This window comes from Alligator sinensis, unplaced genomic scaffold, assembly GCF_000455745.1.
Source record: "Alligator sinensis unplaced genomic scaffold, ASM45574v1 scaffold268_1, whole genome shotgun sequence".
NCBI lineage: Eukaryota > Metazoa > Chordata > Crocodylia > Alligatoridae > Alligator > Alligator sinensis.
Window position 1 is genome coordinate 4,657,784 of NW_005841853.1, and position 24,009 is coordinate 4,681,792.

The 24,009-nt window shown below is 44.8% G+C and overlaps 1 protein-coding gene across 5 annotated transcripts in view; it reads left to right on the top strand.

Moving 5' to 3' along the window:
* MKLN1 (muskelin 1) overlaps positions 1–24,009 on the top strand; it is a 122,785-nt gene that overhangs the window by 92,948 nt on the left and 5,828 nt on the right. For all 5 annotated transcript variants that reach the window (XM_025213263.1, XM_025213265.1, XM_025213273.1 and 2 more), the window contains 4 exons: positions 4,164–4,311; positions 4,839–4,953; positions 7,300–7,439; positions 17,640–17,742. In XM_025213263.1, the coding sequence (XP_025069048.1) occupies positions 4,164–4,311; positions 4,839–4,953; positions 7,300–7,439; positions 17,640–17,742 (506 nt within the window). The remainder of the gene's footprint in view (positions 1–4,163; positions 4,312–4,838; positions 4,954–7,299; positions 7,440–17,639; positions 17,743–24,009) is intronic.

Sequence of the window (24,009 nt, forward strand, 5' to 3'; positions counted from 1 at the left end):
CCCAAGAGGTGGTGCAAGCATCCACTGGACACTTTTAAGAAACACGTGGATGCTTATCTTGCTGGGATCCTTTGACCTTAGCTGACTTCCTGCCCCTGGGGCAGGTGCCTGGACCTGATATTCTTACGAGGTCCCTTCCAGCCCTAATGTCTATAAAACCTGCGGGGGGGGGGAAAAAACCTAGAAACTAATGGAACTAACTAGTGGCAAGCAAGGGACAGAACCACTGAACTTTGTGTCGCCCATGGTCAAACAAGTTAGTTGAAGTCAAGTGGAGCCTGGGGACTTTAATATGGAAATGGCTACAATCTCCAAACACTATCTAGAATTTACATCTGAAGCAAGAGAGCAAACCATATAGGGGAAAGGTTCCAGACCTGACTGCATAAACATTCTCCTTGCCGGGAGAGGGCAAGCAAGGGCAAAAGCTGGTTTTCAACAACAGCTGCGGTGTCTTAGAGGTCAAACTATGGGGAAAACACTGAACAGCTCTATTTAAGTCAGTCCTTGCAAGAGAAAGTAAAAGAAATGGTAGAAGCCAAGGAGGTGAAAAGAACTAGGGACAAAGTGGGGCTAAAATGCAGTAAGGTGGCAGGAAACTTAAAACTGATTTAGGTTTAGACTCAAAGCTAGTAGAGTGCCCCCAATTTTCAATACGGGAAATGTTAATTAAGAGGAGAAAGGTAGGCTTGCTAATGGGGAGCAGGTGTATTGAGGAGGCTATCACATCCAGGGTCAAAACAGACCCGAGTTTAAGACACTCCATTTAGTGGGTGGAGGAAGGCCATCTAAATCCTGTTCCCGAATATTTGGAAGAACACACATGGGAGATGAATATAGGGGGTTTTAAATCGATTAACATTTGTTTTTATTTAGGGAAGGAAGGGGAGTGAGGGATGTGATCCAGGCTGCTACAGACCCAGTTGTATGATCTCAGTAGCATGTAGGGCGTTGAGGTAGGTTGTACCAGACTAAACCAGATACCTCTTTCTAAGGGAACTGGGGGCACTTTTACACATGCTGTGACGCTTTCCGAGTAGGGCATTTTGGAGCAAGTTTGCTGGAGCGCGTTGCATGCCGCACTATCTAATGTATTTGGCGTCCCCGTGTTTCAAAATGGGAGCAGGGTTCTTTAACTAAAGCTTGTTGAACGAGCTTTAGTTAAAGCGCACCCCGCTGCCATTTTGAAACACGGGACACTAAATGCACGAGACGCTGTGGGTATTTTAATTAGAGCGGCTCTCAACAGCCACTCTAAAATGTCTATTTGCCCCCGTGGGCATGTGTACAGACACCCTGGGGTATTAAGACCAGAGAAGTGCAATTAGATTTAATCTACCTAGACTTCTGTAAAGAATATGTGAGAGAACTCCTCATGTGACTACTAAGCTGGAAAAGATGGAGATTAGTAGAGGAACTGTAAAGTGAGTAAAGAACTGGCAGTTGGTTGTGTTGAAAAGGGGCTGACGTGGTTACAGATTAACATCTGAAACTAGTTTTAACTACACTTTAGGCGGCTTAAAGTTGCATCACTCCAGGGCACGTTCATCTCTGATCCACGTTACCCAGCTTTTGGTCCATTAATGTGTGGCCACTCCCCATAGATAAGCGGCCCAAGTTGCAATCCTCCAGCATCCCCAGATGCAGTGTCCCCTCCCCAACCTTCCTGTTCTGTGTGGACAAACTTTTCACCCCCTGAATTTTCCTGTTGGGGGGCAGGGGGGAACTCTGAAACCAAACCAGCTGCCCTTCCTGCCCCTGGGGGTGTGACTGTCCCACCTCTAGGGGTGGATCCCCATGCAAACAGCCTGCAAAGGACGTGCAGTCTAGCTAGTTCATAGGGCATGGACAGGTCTAGAAACGGGGTCTAGGGGGGCGGGGACAAATGACAAATCGGGGGCTGGATTGGGTCCGCATGAGCTGAGCTTCCTTCCCAGGGCAGTGGCAGTAGCTCCCCTAAAAGCATCTTCCTTCTCAGCTCCAAACCACTCCAGGAAGCATAACCAGCAGACCCAAACCCCAGTCCTAATCTAGTAAAGCATGAGACCTTCTTTAATTTACTTCCTCTTTATTTCTTTTGACCTTTTTTAAAATGTATTTTCATTTTAGCCTTCAGTGGCTGACTTCATTTCGCTGCCGTTCCCCAACCCCCATTTCTTTTTCCAACTCCTATTTCATTACCTGCCCCCATCCCGTTAACTGTCTGCCTCTTGGCTTCATGCTTTTGCCTCACCACCCCACACTTCCCTTTCTCCCACCTCCTCCATGCACACCTTGGGCAAGGAGAAAAGCCTGTCATGGCTCACCAGCTCTGTAGCGGTAGCTCCTGGGCAGGCCCCTACTCACCTGCCCGCTAGTGCCAAGTTACATCTGTGAACGTCGGGGACAGTCAGAGAAGGTTTTTAGCCTTAAGGTGCGACTGTTCCAACCTCGAGCCAGCAGTAACACTGATCAACATTTGTGCAGCTCAAAGTGCGATGTGTAACAAGGCCAAAGGTTGGAAGGCATCAATGCAAGAGGATCTGTGTGTTTGTTGTTTGTTGTTGTTGTTGTTGTGGGGTTTTTTGTTTTGTTTTGTTTTGTTTTTTTTACAGTATTGAGGATTGTTCTCGTGGTTTAGAGTAATAAAAAAGTGCAATTCAGTAGTGCAGAGTACATGATGATGAAATTGGGGCTTAATAACAAGAATTTCTGTTGAGTTGGAGCCCATTGCTTGGCAGTAACAAGAAGAGATTTGCACGCATGATTTGTTCCCAGGTTGACTTTGAATTTCCAGTTCTATGACAAATAATAGTATTGTGGCTCTAGGATCTCATTGGGCAAGATGTTCCCAGTAAAGACAGGCTGGAATTATGTGCATGGCACAAGGGAAGGCCTCTGGTCATCTGTCATCGGGAAATACAAATTCATGCTGAACTGGGGCAAAGGCAGGCGACTTACAAAGAGGCTCTGTATTCCCCAGATGGTGTTTTAGGAGAAGAGACTAAAAGTTTGTTTCGTTTAGCCTGGCAAATGGAGGGGCAGAGCAGCTGCGAGTGCCTGCTGCGGCGGATACGTCGGGACCTATGTTGCAGTCTGTTATGCGTGTCTGCTCTACAGGGAGGTCTTGTGCTAAGACCCCGTACTCTGGAGGAGAACCGACTTCTTCCTCGTGTTTGTCATGGGTGGCAAGTCATATAACCGATTTCCATCGGTGGTCATTAGTTACTGTCCCCAACGTGTTTAGTACTGCGTGCTATCTTCAAGGACTACAATGTGCTAGCTTTTTAACAGGCAAATGTTAAACTAGAAGAAACCGTTAATATGTTTACACTTTATAATCTGAAAACAACCCCTTTATATCTTTGTTTGGTGCTTTTCTAGATTTCTAGCTTCTGGTTCGCAGTTTTTTCATACTGTGTGGGGCTTTTGTTTCTTAACGTCAAGTATATTCTTATTTATAGTTACCAACCAAATCAATTAATTGGAAGTTTTATATAAAAATGTGCTTGTCGCCAACTTTGTGCTGTGCGGGATGCAGACATACCTAATACTAGTATGCATTGCAGCCAGGCTGCTGCTGCTGAATGCTTCAAATCCACTTAATATTGCACTGGTTTAGACTGATAAGCTACTGGTACCAAAACAGGTTTTAGGTTAAGATGACTTGCAAAAGGGAGGTGAGTTCTGTAGACTGAACCACAAGAGCACTGGCAAAATGTGGGTATTCACTGGTCTTGCTTGTTTTGGTACTTCAAGATTTTCTTATTTTGAAATGTGAACCTGTCTTCCTTGGTTTGGTCATTCTGGCTCGTGCCAAATACAACAGAAATCTTGCATTTGAAAGGAAGGAATCTCATACTTGTTCATACATGTTTCACTCATCTGTGGTTGCTACTAATTAGTTTACATTTTATCACTCCACTTACTGGATGCAGAAATCTGCAGTGAGACTGCAAATTTATTTCTTTGGTACCAAGTATGTGCATGGTGTTGTATAGGGTAAAAATAAGCAATTCCTGCCAAATAAATGCCAGCCTCGCAGTTTAGAAGACCCTGTGCCTTGCAAGCACTGTTTTCAGGTTCCTTGTATATACACGCTCATATGCTACCTTCACTTTTTTCCTTCTTTTGCATCATCCTTTGTACTCTTAAAATATAACGTTTTTATTTTTTCTTGCTAGTTCCAATGACGGGTTTTACTCAGCGAGCTACGATTGATCCAGAACTGAATGAAATCCATGTGTTGTCTGGGCTCAGTAAGGACAAGGAGAAACGGGAAGAGAACGTTAGGAACTCTTTCTGGATTTATGATATTGTGAGGAACAGTTGGTGAGTATATTAAAGTCCTCTATGAAAGCGTGGTGTAGCCCTCAGTCAATAGGGAAGCAATTCCACTGTGTTTTTATAAGATACACATTTGTTGCCTGCACTTAAGGGCTTTGGAAAATTTTATCCTGCATTTGACAAATATTTAATTAACTATTTATCTACTGAGCAAAGGTGATAACCAAGTTTATGAAACAAACATACATATGGCATAAGTTCTGGAAGTGCCTTCTAGGAGCGTGGATTGACAGGCTCGGTCTGTACAGTTTGCGATTGGGGCCTAAATATCTTTAAGAGCTTTCTCTTGAACAGCTAGAAGGTTTTCCTACCAGTGCTAGCAGGGAAGGTTAGATATGTAGGAGAGAAGCAATTTATGGGGAAGTAAAATGATTTATCCCCTTCCCAGCACACAATATAAGTTGTGTTTTTTAAAATGACCTCCCTCATGCATACAACATTGGCACTGCTTGCCCTGTCTATAGTTCATGATTATCAGTGGCAGATAATTTGACTATTACCCTGTATTTCAGGTCTTGTGTTTATAAGAATGATCAAGCAGCAAAAGATAACCCAAGTAAAAGCCTCCAGGAAGAGGAGCCCTGCCCAAGGTTTGCTCATCAGCTGGTATATGATGAGCTGCACAAGGTATGGATGTTTAACTTCTGTGCCAGATTTCAGTCCTGTAATGGTTCTGGTCAAGTCTGAAGGTCTACTTAAAATAAATAATAATAAAAATCTGATCCTGTGTTTCTGGGGTAAAACAGAGACTGATGTTATGAGATGGTGCAATATGCATGGCTTCATCTAGAAAGGATTCTGTTGCTAAAGACAGTGAATAAACTCGTATGTTAAATTGATTTATCATGAAGCAGCCTGGTATCTTGTTCCTTTAATAGGCATTATAGATCTAAGGTAGGTGGCAAAAGTGGAGCTGATGGGCAGAAATGAAGCCGACAGCGTTGCCGTGAGGTTCGCTCATGGCCATTCTTTAAAGCGAAGCCTGAAGAGACTAAGGTCCTGCGGGCAGTACTCTGTCTTGATCTACTTGGATTATAGAGGATAGTGCGTACTGGCTTTTCAGAGCAATTGCTTGTTAAAAAGGTGGGTGGTTTCAGTCCCTTTCTTGTAACATATGTATCCTGTGGCCGTTGTGGTCCTCAGCTGAACAACTTTGAGAACCTTAATTTGGGTGCCCAAAACTTTAAATGGGGAATCTGAATTTTTTACTGTAGGAAGAACTCACATTTTCTCTGGAAAAGCTACATTTAAGCTTATGCCTTAAACGCTCCTACAGAGTAGACAAGTGGTAAAGTAGCAGTATCTGGTGCAGTCACTGAAATGTCACAGACTACACTGGTATCATAAATTCTCCAAGGGACCACTGTGGGGGCTGGACTGTGGCTGTTAACATCAATTCACTCCATCTGAAGAGCTCTTCTCTATGACCACTTCTAAAGTTGTGTATTTTTAGAAGTCTCTTCCGGTTACTTTTTTGGGCTTCCCTGATATAAATGAGGAGTCTCCTATATAGAACCTAAAATAGTGCATTTTGAAAGGATATGTCCAAGATATGGAGAAGGACAGCTTGTTACTTTTTTTAAATTTAAAATGTCAGCATTTTAAGATCCCTCTCTGGAATATTGAGAACTCAGCCGTTCAGAGTTTGCAGGGGCAAGGGTGTTTTTTGAAAATAATGCAGTAAACAGGAAAACAATCAATGTTTTATACGTCCATTATCCTTGGATTTTGAATTTGCTTTGATTTTGAAGTTGCTTTAACATTTTAAAGTTAGCATGAAATGCTTTCAATATTTTTTTCAATACTTGCGCTTAGTTTGGGCAGAAACAAGCTTTGAATGGAGGTGTGCTCATACTTGTCACCAGGACTTTTATTGTATTATGAGGCAATAAATATAAGTCTGTTGTTCAGAGGCCATTTGAGTGGGTCTCTCAAGACACCTGGGTCAAATGAGGAGAAGCTAAGGCCTAAGAGACCTCTGTAAACCCATTCCTACTTGTAGAAGTAGCTTCCGCCACCTTTGCCCCAAGAGCCATCTGCTGAACAGGGGCCAGCCAGCAGTCTATCTTTTGCATCTTAAGCTTCTATACTTGCTTGATTTCTGGGGATCTGTTCTCCATGAGAAGAACTTGGCTCCTGCAAACTTAAATAGAAGGTTGTTCACATTACCAGAGTAGGACCATGATGCTTTTCCAGGGGTGAGGGCCCCTAGAATATTTTCTGCTGGAACAGGATGGTTTGGAGGTCTAAGTAGTGTTTTTTAAAGTTGTTAATCTGTCAGAATGAATAAAGCAGTTGTGCATCAGGGCACTGGGCTGTTGGCCGAAGAATTAATTGTAGCTTTCTTTGCATACAACACTTTGTGCCTCCAAGTACGTTGAAGTGGTTACCATGTACTTCCAAGGATCAGGGCCATAGGCATAGGTATACAGTACTTGTGCCTTAATTTGGCTCTTTCACACCCTTGTGTTCTGCCTTCAGGAGATGATTTTTTTGCTACAGCATTAGGGTTTTCAGGATTAAATTGCCATCTGTTCTGGGTGAGTGGTGTTTTCACCATCTAGTTCATCTCATGTTGGTCTTTCTGACCAATAGAGCGTGAAGAATATAATAAGTAAGATTTTTATTTGGCGGGAAAATACAGTACTGCTTTGAATATCATAGTTCTGTTCTGCCAATATTACATACATTTTGAGGGATTGTTGTGCTAATTTATGTGAGTTGTTTTTTCCCCAACAGGTAGTTGACTTTAAGAACATGCAAGACTCTGATAACATAGTGATAATGCCTCTGAACTAAAACCATAAGCAGCTTGAGGAAAAACTCTTATCAGTTTGCCTGATCATACACTAGTAATACAAAGAACAGACTTGTGTATAGTTGAATGTCTCAAGAGATAATGGCTTACTAAACATGCAGTCAGTGTATAACATGGGCAAAATCAACTCTTTGAACTGCTTCTTGTTTCTGTAGGTTCATTATTTGTTTGGAGGGAACCCTGGCAAGTCCTGCTCTCCAAAGATGAGGTTAGATGACTTCTGGTCTCTGAAGCTCTGTCGGCCTTCAAAGGAATACCTGCTGAGACACTGCAAATACCTCATACGGAAACACAGGTATAGGAGAACAGGACGGCTCTTTGGAAACAAGTTATTGCAAACCTTGGGCTTTGCTGCATCTATTAGGAGAGATTGACCATAGTCTTCACTATTTTTATGAAGATTTGCCATTATCCTGGTCATATACTGGGTCATAAGTTTCCCAGTCATCTTCCAGTTGCGCCTTGTTTTGGTGTACAATTTTGTATGCTTCCTGGAACATTTATATTGAAAATATCTAGCTATTTATTTTTGAATAAATTAAATTGGTGTTCTGGTGAGGATGGGAAAATCCACTACTTGATTAATGGACAAGGACTTGAAGTTCCTTGCTTGCAAATGAATGCATAAAAGCATAGGAGCTTCCAACTGCTGGGTCAAGCCATAGGTCCATCCAGCCAAGTGTCCTGGCTTGTAGTAGCAAAATGTGGGTGCAGAGAGGGAGGGTGTTTAATGCTTACTGCTGGATCTTTTCTCCATGAATACACTCCATTGCTTTTTGAGCCACTTGTTGACTTAAGCACCAAAAAAAGTTTGGTCATTCTTCTCTCTCGGGGCCTCATGAATTTTGCCTTGTATTGCATAGTGGAATAGCTTCAGCCGGAGGGTTGAAGAGTGCCCCCTCCCAGCCTGCCCGTCAGGTCCGAGTGTTGTGGATTTGCGCCCTCTCAGACTACGTAGGGCAAAGAACTTGAATCTCCTGCTTCCTGGGCACATGCTGTAATAGCTAAGTTGGCGTGTGCTTCTTGAGTACATGCTGTAATGCCTAAGTGGGCATCAGCACTGTTGAAGGAAGTGTCCACAATTTCATCTTGAGGTGTTACCTGATCTGTCAGTATGGTAGGAGAATGACGTATTCTGCCTAGCTCCTGAATCTTGATCTGGGAGGCACCTAGAAAATGTTAAGCAGGTGCCTAGTGAGTTTACTCAACTTTAGGGCTAGAGGGGGAGGTTGCACCTCTTCTGGACTGGGGGCCGTCCGATCTTCTGAAGTCCTACTTTAGGTACCTATTGGTAGGGGCTACTGTAATTCAGGCTTCAGGGGTTTTCAGGGGAAGGCTCGAAATTTAGTGTTTCCCCCAAAGCCCCGGAAAACTGATTTGACTGGAAATGACCTGAAACTCTGGGGGAGAGGGAGGGCAAGGAAAAAAGTTAAAAAGACAGAAAAAACCCAACACCCTCCTCCTCCCCCCCCCCCCCCCAAAAAAAAAAAAAAAAAAAAAACACAAACAAAAAACCCCCAAAACCTTGACTGAAGCATGGAAAAGAGAGGCAGTAGGGCCCTGGAAACATTGTGGGAGCCCCACATGTATCCAGGAGCAACCTAGTATAGGTTGACCCTCTGTTGGGGCTCAGCCAATCAGGTTATTTGATTCCTCACTTTGGCGGGGAATTTAAAAGCCCTGCCTGGAGCGGAGCAGGTAAGTACCTTCCTGCCCTAGGGGCTGTGGGCACAGGCATGCCGGGTGTTTGCCCTCAGAGCCAGGCGTAGGGTGCAGGGTGCTCCCCACTGCAGGGGCTGCCCCGCACAACTCTCCCAAGACCTGCTGCCATCTGGGAGGGAGAGGAATTTCCCCTTCCCCTCTTTGCGCGGCAGGTTCCCTTAGCCACATAGAGGCATGGGAGAGCCCGCCCTGAAAAACACCTGAACTTGGTTCCAGCGAGCCTGCAGGGAGCCCACTTTTCCCCCTGCCAGAGCCTAAATTACAGTGTTCCCTACCTATTGCACATGGTCCTTAGTCCCGCATGACATTAAAAAAAAAGTCAGCACTGCACACAATCAGTTTTAAGTAACTCTCAAAGCAATTACAAATGGGGATCAAGAGGCTACTAGTGAGGTCCAGCTGAGCTCTGTTCTTGAACCATTCTCTTCAGCATTTTCATCCCTGGAGAAAGTCATTGGTGCTTGTATTAATATCTACCAATTTGACAAACATTGGAGGTGCATAATGGAGCAATAATATAAACATAGCTTGATTTGATTTAAGATGGACTAATCTAAGTAATCCAACCAAAAGCATGGTCATATCTAGATGTGCTGTTCTCAGTGACTGTGTGCGCTGAATCGGGAATGAATATCTTTCTAAAAAATATGAGGCAAGGATTTTTTGTGACATCTTTTATTTGACCAGCTATGCAGTTGAGAGCTGTTAGACGAGCTTTGAGACTTCAAGTATGTCCTCCTTTTTCAAAGGTGTTGCATAGCTCAAACAGAAGTTATGATCTTTAGTGCATACATTAACTGGGTGAGGTTGCACAACCTGTTTTATGCAGCAGATCAGATTAGATGGGAACACAGGACTGGAAAAGTCCTTCCCAGTGGTAGTCCAGCTACTTGTATCACAAACCCATTCATAAATATATCCGTCTATTTTAAAATGAGCAATTTGCTTGCTCCTGCTATGATTGCAAGACTGCCCTAGAACTTCTGTTTCTTAGTTATAGCCTTCTAATTGCCAATTTAAACTTATTCATGGCCTGTTCATTCCTACTTGTGTTCTTGTGCCAGTATTATTTTTAGCTTTTCGTGGCTTTTCACCCTCCCCAGCACTTACTGAGACTTAATCATAGCCCCACTCAGGCTTTGTTTGTAGGTTAAGCAGGTCACTCATTTAGCTTCCTGTCATAAAGGTAGGCTCTTCATTTCCCCCAGTCACTCTAGCAACCCTTCACATTTGAATTTATTCCAGCTCTCAGTTTGAGGTCTCACAAGTGCTTTGTGTAATGGTATTAAAAGCCCTCTCCCTCCCCTAGAAGGTCTTTGCAGATGCAAGCCTCTTTCATGGCTGGATTCCATTGGTGACCTTGTCATTGAGAGCTGACATGCATCAAGGTCTTGCTACTTTTCATGTCCAACTAAAATACCCCTAGTTTATGGCAGATAGTCTTACCAGTCCATAAGTGCATGGCTACACCTTTTGAATTTCCTTCTGGCTTTAAATCTTCATTTGATATGGAACAGCGACTTCCTTGGGGGAACCCACTTGCCTGCACTTTGAAGCGTGAGCAAGAAAAAATGGCAGTAAGGAGAATCTGAAATGTTTAAAGAACCATTCTGCTTGCTGTTCATATCAAACAAGGCACTAGTTACACAACAGGAGTCCTTCCCCCCCCCCCCCCCCCCCCCCCAAAAAAAAAAAGCTAATTGTCCAACAGTTAGATTTTGTAGTGCAGAGAGGATTATTTCTGTGCCTTAAACTGGGCTAATGCCTTGAATAGCAACCCCCCCCGCCCCCCAAAAAAACACCAACCCCCCCCAAAAAACCAACCAAAACCCCATGAATATCTATTGATTTAACTGTGGTGGTAGGAATTAGTTCACACCACTGCTGCTGTTCAGCTACGAACTTGTTAATGTTTAGAACAAGGCAGTGGTGATGGATTCTGCTGTAAACCTTGTGAAGGATATTAGAAAGTGAGCTAGAGAATTCCTGTACTCAAATCGAATCATCTTTAGAAAGACCCTAAAATTATAAATCCCGTGTGTTCACTGGCTGTTCTCCTTGTTGGTGTGGTCTGTTGTATTATTAACTGATGAAAAAACGAATAGACCTATGCCTGTCTTGGACGAATGCCTTAAATTAGATGTGGTTCTGCTTTTCAATCTGAGATTCTCTAATTTCTTCTTCTCTGGGGTAACAACGTGAAAACAGGATTTTCAGGATCCTACCGGTGGTGGTTTAGGGAGGATTGTTGCGTGCCTCTTTTGACAGTCGTATTTTGTGTTCTGAGAGGGTGTTGTCACCTTCAACCACACACCAGAGCGGAAAAAATAGTTATGATATTTATGCTCGAGTCTTGGGCAGCTGATGTTTGAAGGCTTACAAGTTGTCCAAACTAGGTTACCTGCTGCTTTGCTATAAACTGACTCAGGCCCCTTCTCCATGTTACATGTATCACGTAGTTACTGGGTTACTTGTGCAATTCATTTAAACTGGCTACACATGCAGATTAACTCTCTCTCCACAAAAAGTTGCAACCAGCTATAAAGTTGTTGCTGGAAAATGTGTAATGACTTCATAGCTGGTTGCTATCCAGCTTTAATTTGCACATGTAGCAGAGTCTGTCCTTGTAGTTGGGACTCCCAGTCTCAAGGGTGCACCACTCACAGCCAGACCAGGGACTCCTGCACCTGCATCTGTCCTGTAGCTGTGGACTCTGGGTCTTGGCAGTGCCACTGGAGGGCACTCTGGGTGGTGTGCTGGGACCCAGAGTTCACAGCTGTAGCACTCTGAGTCCTGGTGGCTGGGAGGCAGTGTCATGGCTTCAAGTCCCATTACCTACAGGACTTCCAGCTGTGGTAGCTTGTTACTTGCTGGTACAGAGGAAGCCTGGGATGGGAATAAGGCATGATAGGAACTGATGCTGGATCCTGCAGTTGTGCTTCCTGCCATGCATCATCATCAGCAATCCCTTGCAGTTGAGGATGATCATCTTCCACGATAGTCTTAACCAGGGGTGGGCAATTATTTCGGCTGGAGGGCCACTTCACAAATTTTGGTGAGCCGTCAAGGGCCGAATGGGTAGCCCCGCCCCTTGACAGTTGCCCCGCCCCCTGTTTGCCATCTTGTGGCCGGAAGTCCTTCCCTTTGCCCCCGGAAGTGCTACTTTTGGGAGGGAGTAGTGTGGTCTTGGAACCGGAAATTACACTCTGTCACATGGTCTATGTCAGGGGTAGGCGATGTTTTCTGGCCGGAGCGCTGAAAAACCCACAATGCCCATCTTGTAGGGTGCTGGAGTGCCGGCATGCCAGAAAAACAAAACTGAGCCCGGGGGTACATGGCAGGATGCACTGCATAATAATATAGTTAATAATCATAAATGTTTCTTTTTTGTGGTAAATACCAGGTTTTCTAAAAATTCTAAACCTGGTGACAATAAATAAAATTTCATGGGGGGGAGGAAGAGGGGGGGGTACCGCGGGTAGGCTGGCCAGGCCCTTGGGAAGGGGGCAGCCGGAGGAGGGGGGGGCCTAGGTGGGAAGCGGGTGCTGCCCTGGGGTTCGGAAGGGAAGTGGGGGCTGCCCCAGAGCTGCACAGCCTCGGGTCGCAGCTGGGCCCCCAGCGGCACTCACGGTGCAGCCCGGCCTGGCCCACAGCTCCATGGGATGGGGCGCAGCTGTCCTACCTGCGAGAGGATGCTGCCTGGCAGGGGCAAGACGCTGGGTTTGGGGGGCTCCCGGCTTGGCCTCTGTGCACGCTGGGCACAGCACAAGTGGGGCAGGAGCCCCCAAGGCTCTGGGAACAGCTGTGCAAAGCTGTGCACTTACCTCTGCCAGCCCGGCCTGTCCGATCCCAAGCAGCACATGGCTCAGCTGGTGCCGACTCGGCCGGGCCCGTCACATCCTGAGCAGCACGCAGGGAAGCAGTGGCTGTGTTGGCTTTGCTGCGTGCCGCTCGGGACAGGATGGGCTCGGCTGGGTCGGCACCGGCGAGGAGAAGCCGTAGCTGAGCCATGCGCCGCTTCCTCGCATGCTCTTTGGCACAGGCTCAGCCATGGTTTTGCCCCTCTGGTGCCAACTGGGCCGGGCCCAGCCCATCCTGCCCTGTTGACGAGCTGTGCGGGGAAGGGGCACGCGGCTCAGCTGATTCAGCTACCGCTTCTCCTAGCCAGTGCCGACCTGGCCAGGCCCGCCCCATCCCGAGCAGCATGCAGCAAAGTCAGCCCAGCCTTTGCTTCCCTGCATGCTGCTTAGGATGTGACAAGCCCGGCTGAGCCGGCTGTGGGGAGGAGAAGCAGTAGCTGAGCTGTGTGCTGCTTGGGATGGACTGGGAAGGGCCAGCAGACATAAGTGGAAGCTGCGGCTTTGCCGTGCGCCTCAGGCCAGCATTTGAGGGGGGAAGCCGTGGCTGAGCCAGTGCCAAGCGGCACGCAGCTCAGCCACCACTTCCCTTTGCTGGTGCTGACCTGGCTGGGCCCGTCCCGTCCCGTCCCATCCCGACCCGAGCGGCACACAGTACTACCGGCCCAGGCGCTGCTTCCCCGTGTGCCACTCGGGACGGGCAGGGCCTGGCCAGGAGGGCACCGGCAAGGAGAAGCAGTGACTGAGCCGTGTGCCACTTGGGACCAGACGGGACAGGGCAGCAGAAGTAAGGGAAGGCTGGGCTGGGCCAGGCTGGTCCTGAGCGGCACTTGGCTCAGCTGGCTAAGCCTCCTCTTGCTGATGCCAATCTGGCCAGGCCTGTCCCGTTCCATCCCGTCCCAAGCGGTGTGCAGCAAAGCCGGCAAACACTTCCTCCATTTGGGGCGGTCCCTTGAGATAGCGTGGCAGGACCTGGACCGCCCCCACAGGACAGGTACGGCCATGCATGTGTGGCATGGCAGGAGCGATTTGTGTGGATCATGCATCCGATCCTGTCCCACCTTTACCTGAATGTCCAGACGGGCTCTCAAATCCCATAGCTGCAGTCTCCGATTATCTTGCAGCTTCTTTTTATCTCTGCTCCCAACCTGTGTAAGCTTGATCAGGCTGGGCTGGGAGCTTTTTTTTTTGTTAATCCTGTTTATTGGTGGTGCGGGGGTGGGGAATATTCCGTAGTAGTCACATGAAAGTAGGGCAGTAAGAATGGGGTGGGGAGGCATTCACCCAATAAAAATACCAGTTCTGCTGTTGGCATTGTACTGTTGGGCATGGCTACGGTTTATTTAGAGGTAGCTGCAGGCTACATTACTGGGAGATGGCTATATATAGGGACTGGAACCACCCCTTGTACAAATATGTTTTCAAAATGTGTGTCATGCAGCCAAAGTTTCAGCACCGCTTTTTACTAAAAACATATTTCCTAATGACATGGAGAAAGTTCTGTTCATGTTTGTAGACACTGGGGCACACTAAAGTGTGTGCACTTGTTTGTACGTAGTACAGCCCGCTGTCTGATGTGGGTTTTGGTGCAAGTCAAGCTGGTATGTAGACATCACTTGTGTCGGGTAAATCTGGTGCTGTCGAGAGGACCTCAGTCCATCTCCTAGAGTCAGATCATCTGCTAGTTTTCTTCCAGATCCTTTACCACGTAACTCTTCTAAAAACACGTGGAAATACTTTAATGTCAGGAGATAATTGAAGGCACCATGGATTGATTTAAATCACAGCATTTACATTAGCAAGCAAGTGGCTGCGATTTAAAACATATAAATGATTAATTTTATTTCGTGTTATATTTATATATATCTCGAGAGGCTGGCTTTCTCGCTGTGGAATAAGCACAAAAAACATGTGAACTTGCAACTAAATTCAGGGCCTTGCACTAAACTGAGCACTTTTTTTTGCTAGCCAGAGGGATACACTGTTTCTCTTTACATTAGTTAAGCACTTATATGCTTTAGTCCTTCTTTACTCAGGCTGTTAAATTTATGGTTAAAAAAAAGGAAACTTTTTTTCACTGGATTAATTCATTTTGCTGTATAGTTAGAGAGATGTTGGACAAACGTCTGGGCAGTAAACCCTCTTCACTTGATCTGGAAAAGAAACAGCTACCAAGTTCGAAGTAGAACGGGTGCCTTACTTTAATTATGTGAATTTCCCTACTTGAAAGGAACCACTAAATCCATAACTTACTGAACACAGAAAACCTGCAGGCTTTGCAGAGACATTAGTTTTGTGATGCATTTTATAACTTGCCTCATGTCTCCGCTTCCTTTAACTTTTTTTTTTGCTTCGTAGGTGGTAACTGCCCAATTTACTATCAACTAATCAAATTTATTAACATGTTCAGGTCCAAGAGCGAGAGTTGTTCTGACTTGTCTGGAAAAGAAGAAATTAAAATGCCAGATGTCAGGCATTTTCCATGTTTCAGGGGTGTAGGTTGTAGCCGTGTTGATCTGGCTTTTGCAGATAAGGCAGACAAGGATCTTTGGGTAAATCCGATATTTTTTTATTAGACCAACTCAAATAGTTGGAAAAAAAATCTTTTTTGCAAGCTCTCAGGTACAGACCCCCTTCCTCCAGCTGAAGAAGCATCTGCGGTTGGTCTGTGCTCTTCCTGGATGGAAGAAAATTCCCGAATGTCAGTCAAGCTTCTGGGCAAAAGCCAGAAATTAAGCTTCTGGGTGAGTTTTACTTAATCTGAATTAAGTTCTTAATTTTGGCTTTTGCCCAGAAGCTTCTGAAATTAAGAATTAAGCCAGAAATCTCTTCCAACAATACAGGTTGGTCCAGTGGAAGAGATCACCTCACCTCACAAGTCTTACCTCTCCCATCTTTACTACAGTTCTGGTCCCCATGACTTATTAGATTGGGATTTTTAGAACTGGTCCATGTCATCCTATGATCTCTCTTTTCAAAGAAAAAAAAAAGGAAACAATTTTGTTCTCTTTCAGTTCCCATTACTGTCTCAGCTTTGAGTGAACTTCTTGACTGGAACCAGTCAAACGGAGATGGAGGAGATTTTTCTGCATCTGTAAAAGAGTTGCCTGCTATCAAACGCTGGTTTAGCACTTGGAATGAGAACTTGTTTTACCAGTGACTCCATGAATTCAGTGGTCACTATGCTGAAAACTTCAAAAGGAAACATTTACTGCTTGAATATTTTAAAGGATTATACCAAGTTTTGACATTATACAGTTTGCCATAGTTTCAAGTTTAAATAGCTGCCTTTGGTTGGTTGGTTGGTTGTTTTTTGTTTTTTTTTTAAAAAAGGATGTATATAAATCCATTTGAATTCTTCCTGCTCAAAGGAGTCACTTTAAACAAAGACTTAGGAAACTTTCTAGCATAGCACAACAGTAGGAGTAAGGTCCAGCCAGCTGTAATGGGTAAATACCAAATTGCATTTGTTTGAATAATCTGCTTTGACTCCATGTTGAGAGTCTCTTTAAACTCGGGGATATATTGGCATGTGTGTAATCACTGCCACCTGCTGTGGACTGTCTGATCCTCTTCGGTGCGGATCGCTTGAAGAGTGAGACTGTGTTTGCTATTAATGCCATGAAGTTGTCTTTTAATTTTGGAGACCCCTTTGGTTTTTTTTGAAGCAGAGCGCCCCAAGTTTGTTCTTTCCTGTGATTCCACAGTGAGCATGGTAGACAATAACTCTCAATACTTGGGATGCAGAAAAAAACTACAGTCGTTTCCTGTGTAGCTCATTTATTTGTCTGAGAATAGTTGTTTTGGATCTACGTTGCAGTGTACAGAACTGGAGTGGGTCTTTCACCTAGCTTGAAGTGAAAACGAATCCTTTCTGTCATCTGAGGAGTCTGTGTAATATGTGGAATCGGTCCCCAAAGCCAGACTGACTGATCCGAATCTATTTGCTTGTCTTTGGGCGGACCAACTTGCAGTCGTGGGTTTAGTTATTCTCTTTAGTCGTTGAGGGTTCCTGAAGACATCATTTCAAGAGATTGCAGCCTGTGGGTGTCGAAGATATGCCTATGGAGCAACATCACCTGGCCCCCAGTGCTAGCCTTGGCAAGAGGCCATGGCTTCCGCTTCAGTCAATCCAGGATTGTGACATCTGCTCTGGCCAGTCTGGGACAAGAGCCATGCCATTCGCACCTGCTTTGGCTGGTCTGGCATGTACACGGCACCTGCTCCAACCAGTCTGCAGCAGGTGCTGCGTGCAGACCACGCGTGACACCTGGTGCAGTCTCGGACCAGCCAGACCAGAACAATCACTGGGTTTTTTTTCAGGGGGAAAGGGGAGTATCTGTGGGCCCCGTCTGTCCTGTAGGATCAGCCCTGAGCCATTCATCCATCACACATGGCCACGTGAGTTTGACACCCCTGTTGTAGCCCTTTGTTTTTATCCCTGGAGGAATAAGTTGACACAAGGGGGGAAAAAAGAGTTTTTGGAAGAGGCAAGATGAGTTCTTGGCTGTTTCTAGCCAGCTAGTAGGCAGAGAGGACTTCTGTTCTTTAGGCTAGGGTGCCAAAAATTCTTCTGTGTTTGACGTACGTTGTACGAGTGCCCTGGGTAAGTCATTTTACTACTCAACACCTCAGTTTATCTACCTGTATAATGGAGAAACTGCAAACTTATGTCTCGCGTCCCTGACCGTTTGCAAAATACTGCGCTAGTATAACTTCAGTGCATCACACAGTCTTTTGTTCCCTTTGCTAAAAGAAATTAGTGCCTGGAATTATTTACCCTGCCCCTCCCCTTTCAACTATTCTGAGATCGAACCCTGCTCTTAGGCCCAGATGCTTAACAGGCAGGGACCGAGCTGTCTTTAAAGAAATGTGTGGAATTATTAGATGCTCATTTATCTCTTTCCACTTTTCAGGTTTGAAGAAAAGGCCCAAACTGACCCACTCAGCGCACTGAAATATCTACAGAACGACTTGTATGTAACTGTGGATCATTCGGACCCTGAGGAAACAAAAGAGGTAATAGTGAAAACTTCCTCCTTTTTTTTTGTAAACGGAGAAAGTAAAAGCTCAGGTGGAACTTTTACAACTTCTGCTTCCCTTAATCCCCGTTTAAACGAAACTTGGAATAACGGTTTGAAGTATCTTTTGAAAACTGCTTTATCATGGTTATACTACTACAGATATTTGTCATTTAAAAAAAAATCGCGCCATGTGAAAGATTTTGTTTTGATATCTATAATAGTCCAGGCTAATGGCATGGGCCCATAATTGTGCTGTGTACTCTGAATAGGCATTTTTCATGGCAGCTTCTAGTTTGTTGGTATTTAAATAGTTTCAAAGTTAAAAAAAAAATTAAGTTCTTCTCCAGAATATAGATTGATTTCAGTAGATTGTGTCTATATCCGTTGTCCATTGAGGCTTAAAGTCTTTATGGCCTTAGACTGTTTTGTTTCAGTGTGCAGAGTCTTTGACATGCTCCAGGAATTTGTTTCCGCTTTCTGTTTTGTTCCCTTAGCACAGCACACATCATCCTATAAAAGGAGTTGAGGAAGTTGAGTTGTCTGAGATGATTTACAGAGCTTTTGAAATATTGGATAAGTTTTTGGATTGTGTTTGCTATTGGAATTTATACCTAGCATTTTACACCTTCAGATTTATATCGGTATTTTTATGTATCGAGTGCTGTATACCAGCTTTACCCCCCCTCACCCTAGTTGGATAGAGACAGGAAACTGAGACAGTGATCTTTATTGCCCACTTGTGCTGTGTGAGCCAGGAGTAACTCTTCTGACATGACTGGATAGGTACTGTTATAAATCAGGGATGACAAGTGGCTCAGTGACTAAATGCCTTGCCCATATTACCAAAGTCATTGTCAAAGCTGCAGTTATTGGGCATCTGCATCCTTAGTTTGCTTGTTAGATCATATCATTTCTTTAAAGAGATATTGTCCAAGGGCCTAAATAGATGTTAACACTTTGATATCAAAGATACTGATCTATGCTGTTACAATTATGCATGCATGATTTCTGTGGGCATAGCAAAAGCTTTCCAACTTTTTGACCCTACATGAAGCAGGGTTATATTAGTTACGGTAGTTCAGCAAACTTAAATTTGCTGCAGGACCATGCAGATGTGAGAATTAGCTCACAACAGCTGGCTCCCTAGCCATCCCCTTTTAAAGCAGCTAAAATGTACATTTATTAATATCCCAACTATAGCCCCTAAGAAGTTTTGATTCTATAAGGCTTTTTCCTTGAAGGACATGCACAGTATTATGTTATTACGATCATAGGGTTTCAGGATCTCACAGTAGTAGTAGTAGTTTATTTGCTTTGGGATCTTGGCCGTGATTATGTGTGTCGGGTTTTATCACAGATTGTAGCTGAACGTCGATAACTTTGCTGATGTAGGATGTGTAGCCAAAATCAAGAGAATGCAGTCATATAAACTTCTACGTTGTGAACTTCACACTAAGATGGCCCTATCTTCCACAGCTTTCTTGCTGCTTGGCATGAGAGAGACAAGAATTTTCTGCTACTGTTTTTCAAACCAAGCAGCAGCTGTTTTACCTTCTGTATAGATTGTCAAGGATCCTACAGTATCCACAGGTGCACAGTAAACAAATGGTTTTCAATCAGTCTGCCTGTCTAGGATGAGAGCTGACTTGATTTGTGCTGCAATCTGAACCCATGATTTCAGGGAAGGGCTTTAAGCGATGCATAGGATGCCCAAGCATTCTCTGTGGCTTTCTGAGGAGACCTACATTGATTTCATTACATACAGTTTGCTACAGTAAAGAAACCATAACAGTGAACACTGTCTTTTGTGAGAGCTTCCAGCCCTCTCTATTTGTCATTTGTTGCATAAGCTGTCAGGCAGACCTCACAGAGTGAATGAATGTAATCTGCGGCATTTCTCTTTGTCTAATGCCTGTTAAAATTCTCTGACCTCTTTCCTACTAGTTTCTCTATGCCGGATCAACACTTCCTGTTCAGCAGCAGAATTGCAGCCTCTGCTCCAATAGACTCCTGAAATCCTTTAGGAACTGCTGCCTTTTCAACCTTGTTGTGTTCAAATAGCTGTAGTTTGCACAGCTTTTTATAGTGCCAGCTAAATTACTTCATGCCATGCACTGCCCTGGTACTGACTGGGTATATTTCCATTTGACGTCAGCTTCCTTTCTGGTTACTGATCTCTGAGTCTGCTTCTGGCTCTCAGATCCAGACGTCTTCACTTTGTTTTTTTTCTGCTCTTCAAAGCTCTGACTCAGTCTTGAGGGTTCAGTTTAAAATTGCAGGCACCAGTTTCATAGCGCCTCCCAGCACAGACACCTGCATGCTCCCTGGTTCCATTTATAAGGATGATACAATTTTAGGTGATTATCAAGGGTAGTGTATCCCTCTGCTCTATACCAGGGGTGGCCAACCCATGGCATGCGTGCCCGGCAGCTGCTGTGTGTGGCATGCGATCTCTGGGCACTGAATAAAGGGAGGTGGGGAGCCAGGCCTCGCGGCATGATGCTGCTGTGAGAGGACGTGTTAGGGGTCACCGTCAAGAGCCAGGTTAACAGGATCGGCCTGATGATTTGTACCCAAAAACTTGCGAAGAAGAATTTTTCCAACTATCTAATAAAAGATATTGGATTTCCCAAAAGAACCTTGTCTGCCTATGTCCTTAGACCAACACGGATCAGAGTGATACTTGGGGGAGCAGGGCTTACTTTACAGCCTGTTTTCCAGGGAAGTTCGCATCCTCCCCCCCCCCCCCCAGTAGGAGTAATTGGTTTCTCTTGAGAGCTCTCAAAACCATCAGCTGTCCCTGCTTTCATTCCCCATCATCCTCCGTTGCTTGGAGACGGCACTTTCTGCAAACAGTTTGGCAGAGCAGAAAGCTGCGTCAGTTCATCCCCGATAGATCGTGGTAGGATTTGCTGCGTGTGTCTTTGTGGCCAGTCGTGTTTGTATCAACCCTGCAAGCTGTGGTTTTACAAGGGCTGCTGGGGGAGAGTGGTGCAAGGTGAAAATCTGCTCAGGAGGATTGCACAATAGACAGAGTAATGGCATTATTTTTAACTGTGCTTCATGCAAGTCTCTTCAGCTGTTAGTGCTCGGTACCAAAGAAAACAGACAAACTGTTCTCAAGAAACTTACTTTGGCTCTGACTTAATCTGTTTAATGTACCATGAACGAGAGATCACAAAGCACTCTGAGCTATTTTATCCTCTTCTGTAAATTTAAACCAAGTTTATTTGGTTAGTCCCTATTTTTTTTTTAAACTAGTTTTAATGGTTTTTTAACTGGATTTGCAGAATTCGGGAGGCCTCTTGCAAGTCTTGGTTCTCTTGTCTCTCACCAGTGTGGCAGCTTTTAGATGATGTTGGAGCTCATCTGCTGGAGCAAATGTTTCTTTGTTGGCTTGGAAGCATAACTATTCTGGTGCTTACTGTCCTAGGATAGTATATGAGGAGTCTAGAAGGTCTCCCTGGCAAATGGGCATCTGTCAGTGTGTTTTGTAAGATGTTCATTAGCCAGCATATCAGAGACTGGAATTTGCTCTTGTTGCTTTAAGAAGCATATATGCCTATTTCATTTTAACAGCATGAATACATGCATTGCTCATATATAATATTTACTCAAATACAAGACAAACCCCCCAATAATTGGATTCTATATATGGAATATTTATATGATATTTGTTATAATTTTCTAGGTCTAGAATCTAATTATTGGAGGTTTGCCTTGAATTTGTCTCCCTCCCACTACTACAGTAGGGAAAATAAATCTGGGGGGAGGCTTCTTTGTGTCTTCTCCCCCCCACAGATTTCTTCCCTCTGCAGCCCTTTCTTTCCTTACTGCTGGACTTTGCTCTCCCTGAGCATATGGAAACGAAGAGCAGATTTGAACACACCGACCTTGAAATAACCATGCCTATTGTAATTTGCATACAGGCAAGCTATTGCAGTTACCCACAGATTAGGGATGTAAAAGGTTAAACGATTAATCATTTAACTGATAAGTGTAATGATAACCGATTAGCTTACTAGTTGTCCTTTAGCTCAGGGCTGGCGCAGTCTGGCAGGGAAGTGGGGAAGGGAAACCACACAGGGCCCCAGCAGGGACTGGAAGGAGGAATTGGAAGGCAACAGGGTGGCCAGGAGGAAGGGAGGAGCAAGCAGGTGGGAACGGGAACGGGAGAGGGAGAGGGGGACCAGTACCCATAGTCTAAGAGGAAAACAGCAAGCTGCCTCATAACTCATCAATTAAGCAATTAGCTGGTGCTTCACAGGGGCTTCCTCCCTCCTAGCCCAGAGCTTCCTGTGGACTGTGTTGTCTTCCAGGCTTGCCTTCTCCCTAGCTCCCCCCAGTCAAAGGGCCCTGGGAGCTAGGAGCAGTTCCCAGCAGCAGCTGAGTTGCTGTGTTATGGGTTTATTGTTTAACCAATATAAGTAGAGGAGGTTAAATGACTATTTTTTTAAACAATATTTACATGCCTACCATAGACCTTTGCAGACAAGTTTTGTTGGATAAATCTGATATTATTTATTACACCAACTCAAGTAGATGGAAATTCTTCTTTGCAGGCTTTTGGGTATAAATACCCTGCAAAGAGGAATTTTTCCATCTGTTTGAGCTGGTCTAATAAAAGATATCAAATTTACTCCAAAAGCCTTGTCTGCCTCTGCCCTTAGACCAACACAGCTACAACCTATACCCCTGTACCAGAAACCTCATTTATCCAGAATTGATGCATTTTACTTTTTTGAAACTGCTGCAAGTTTTAGCCCACTTCATGGAAGGCAGGGCCCCACTAATCATATGTGACAGGCTGAGAGAGGAGGCCAGCAGTGGGATTCTGGGTGAACTTGTGGCCCTGTGTTTGATGTTTGCCAGACATCTAAAGCTGATGAAAAAATAGGAATGATTGGAAGGGGAAAAGAAAGGCTCAGCACAGCTATGGAGGTGAAGAGGAAGTTGAAATGTATTCAGGGTAGTGGCTCACCATGACCTGATGAAGAGTTGGCACTGAAGGAGGCTGAGCACAATGGGCACTACCATGTCTTATTCAGACAGGTGGAACTAACCTGTTCTTGTGGTGGGTTACTGTATGTTTGTGCACTGTGCACCATTCTAATATATTAAAAGGCCTAGTCTGTCCGTCTGTCTGTCTGTAACACTCTTGGAACACTCTGGTTACTGAAACAAACAATCGGAGTGCTCCAAGAGTGTTACGGACAGGAGGCAGCAGTGTGGCAGAGCGCCGCCATTATGGTGGGGACAGAGTGCAGGGGGTAAGGCCTTGCCCCCCTACCCTTCCCCGCCCTGCTCCTTGGCGGTGGCTGTAACGCAGGGTGCTGGCGGATGGGGATGGCGGGGCAAGCTTCCCCGCCCTGCTCCTGGGGGGTGGGGGAGGGGTTAGGGTTAGCAAGCTTCCCCACCCCCATCATTCTACACGGGCAATTCACTAGCGTATTTATAGTCATGCTGAATTTTGCCTGCATTTAATCAGCATCATAGTTGGTTTCCATTACTGAATCGCATGCTGCTTTTAGCAGCAATTTAATGAAGACGGAGTATATCTGGGAGGGGCTTTTTTCCCCCCATGCTTGTGGTGGCAGGGGAATAACCATTTGAGTAAATATGGTCAGTATATCCCGAAACAGAAACTGAAAGACCCCAGCATGATAAAAATAGCAACTAAATATGAGCTTTTATATGATGCTATTGGAAGAAAAAACCTAACATTATTAACAGTGATCACATGTAAAACTGCAGAGGCATTATCTCCTTGAGCTGTAGCTACTACGTTTGGAACATCGTAGCTCCTGAAAGGTTTATAGAAAGCTAGAGCAAATGCAAAGGACAGAAAAGTACCTACTAAATGAATGGAGGCCAAAAGCCATCAAGTGCAAGAACTCAAGTGGTGACGCATGGTAACTCTGTAAATAGGTTCGAGCTAGAAGTATAAATTCCAAGTAAGTTAGTCTCAGAAGAGAGGAGGAAGAGGAGCAGAAGTCTAGAACCTTTTTAGGCTCAAGGCACCCCTTGAAAAATTGGCTTTCACTCAAGTTTTGACTACAGAAAAAACGTAGAACAATTCTTTTGCTGTAGAGAACTTGGGAAGCCCATGATAGGTGTGAATGTTTTTAACGCTGTGAATTCCCGTTCAAAATCTATGCACTCATCTTGTGTATCATGTTTGTACACCTAACGGCGCTAACATGGCGTGGCAGCCCTGAAAAGATCTCCAGGCACCTTGGTTGAGAATCACTAGTGTAGGGCA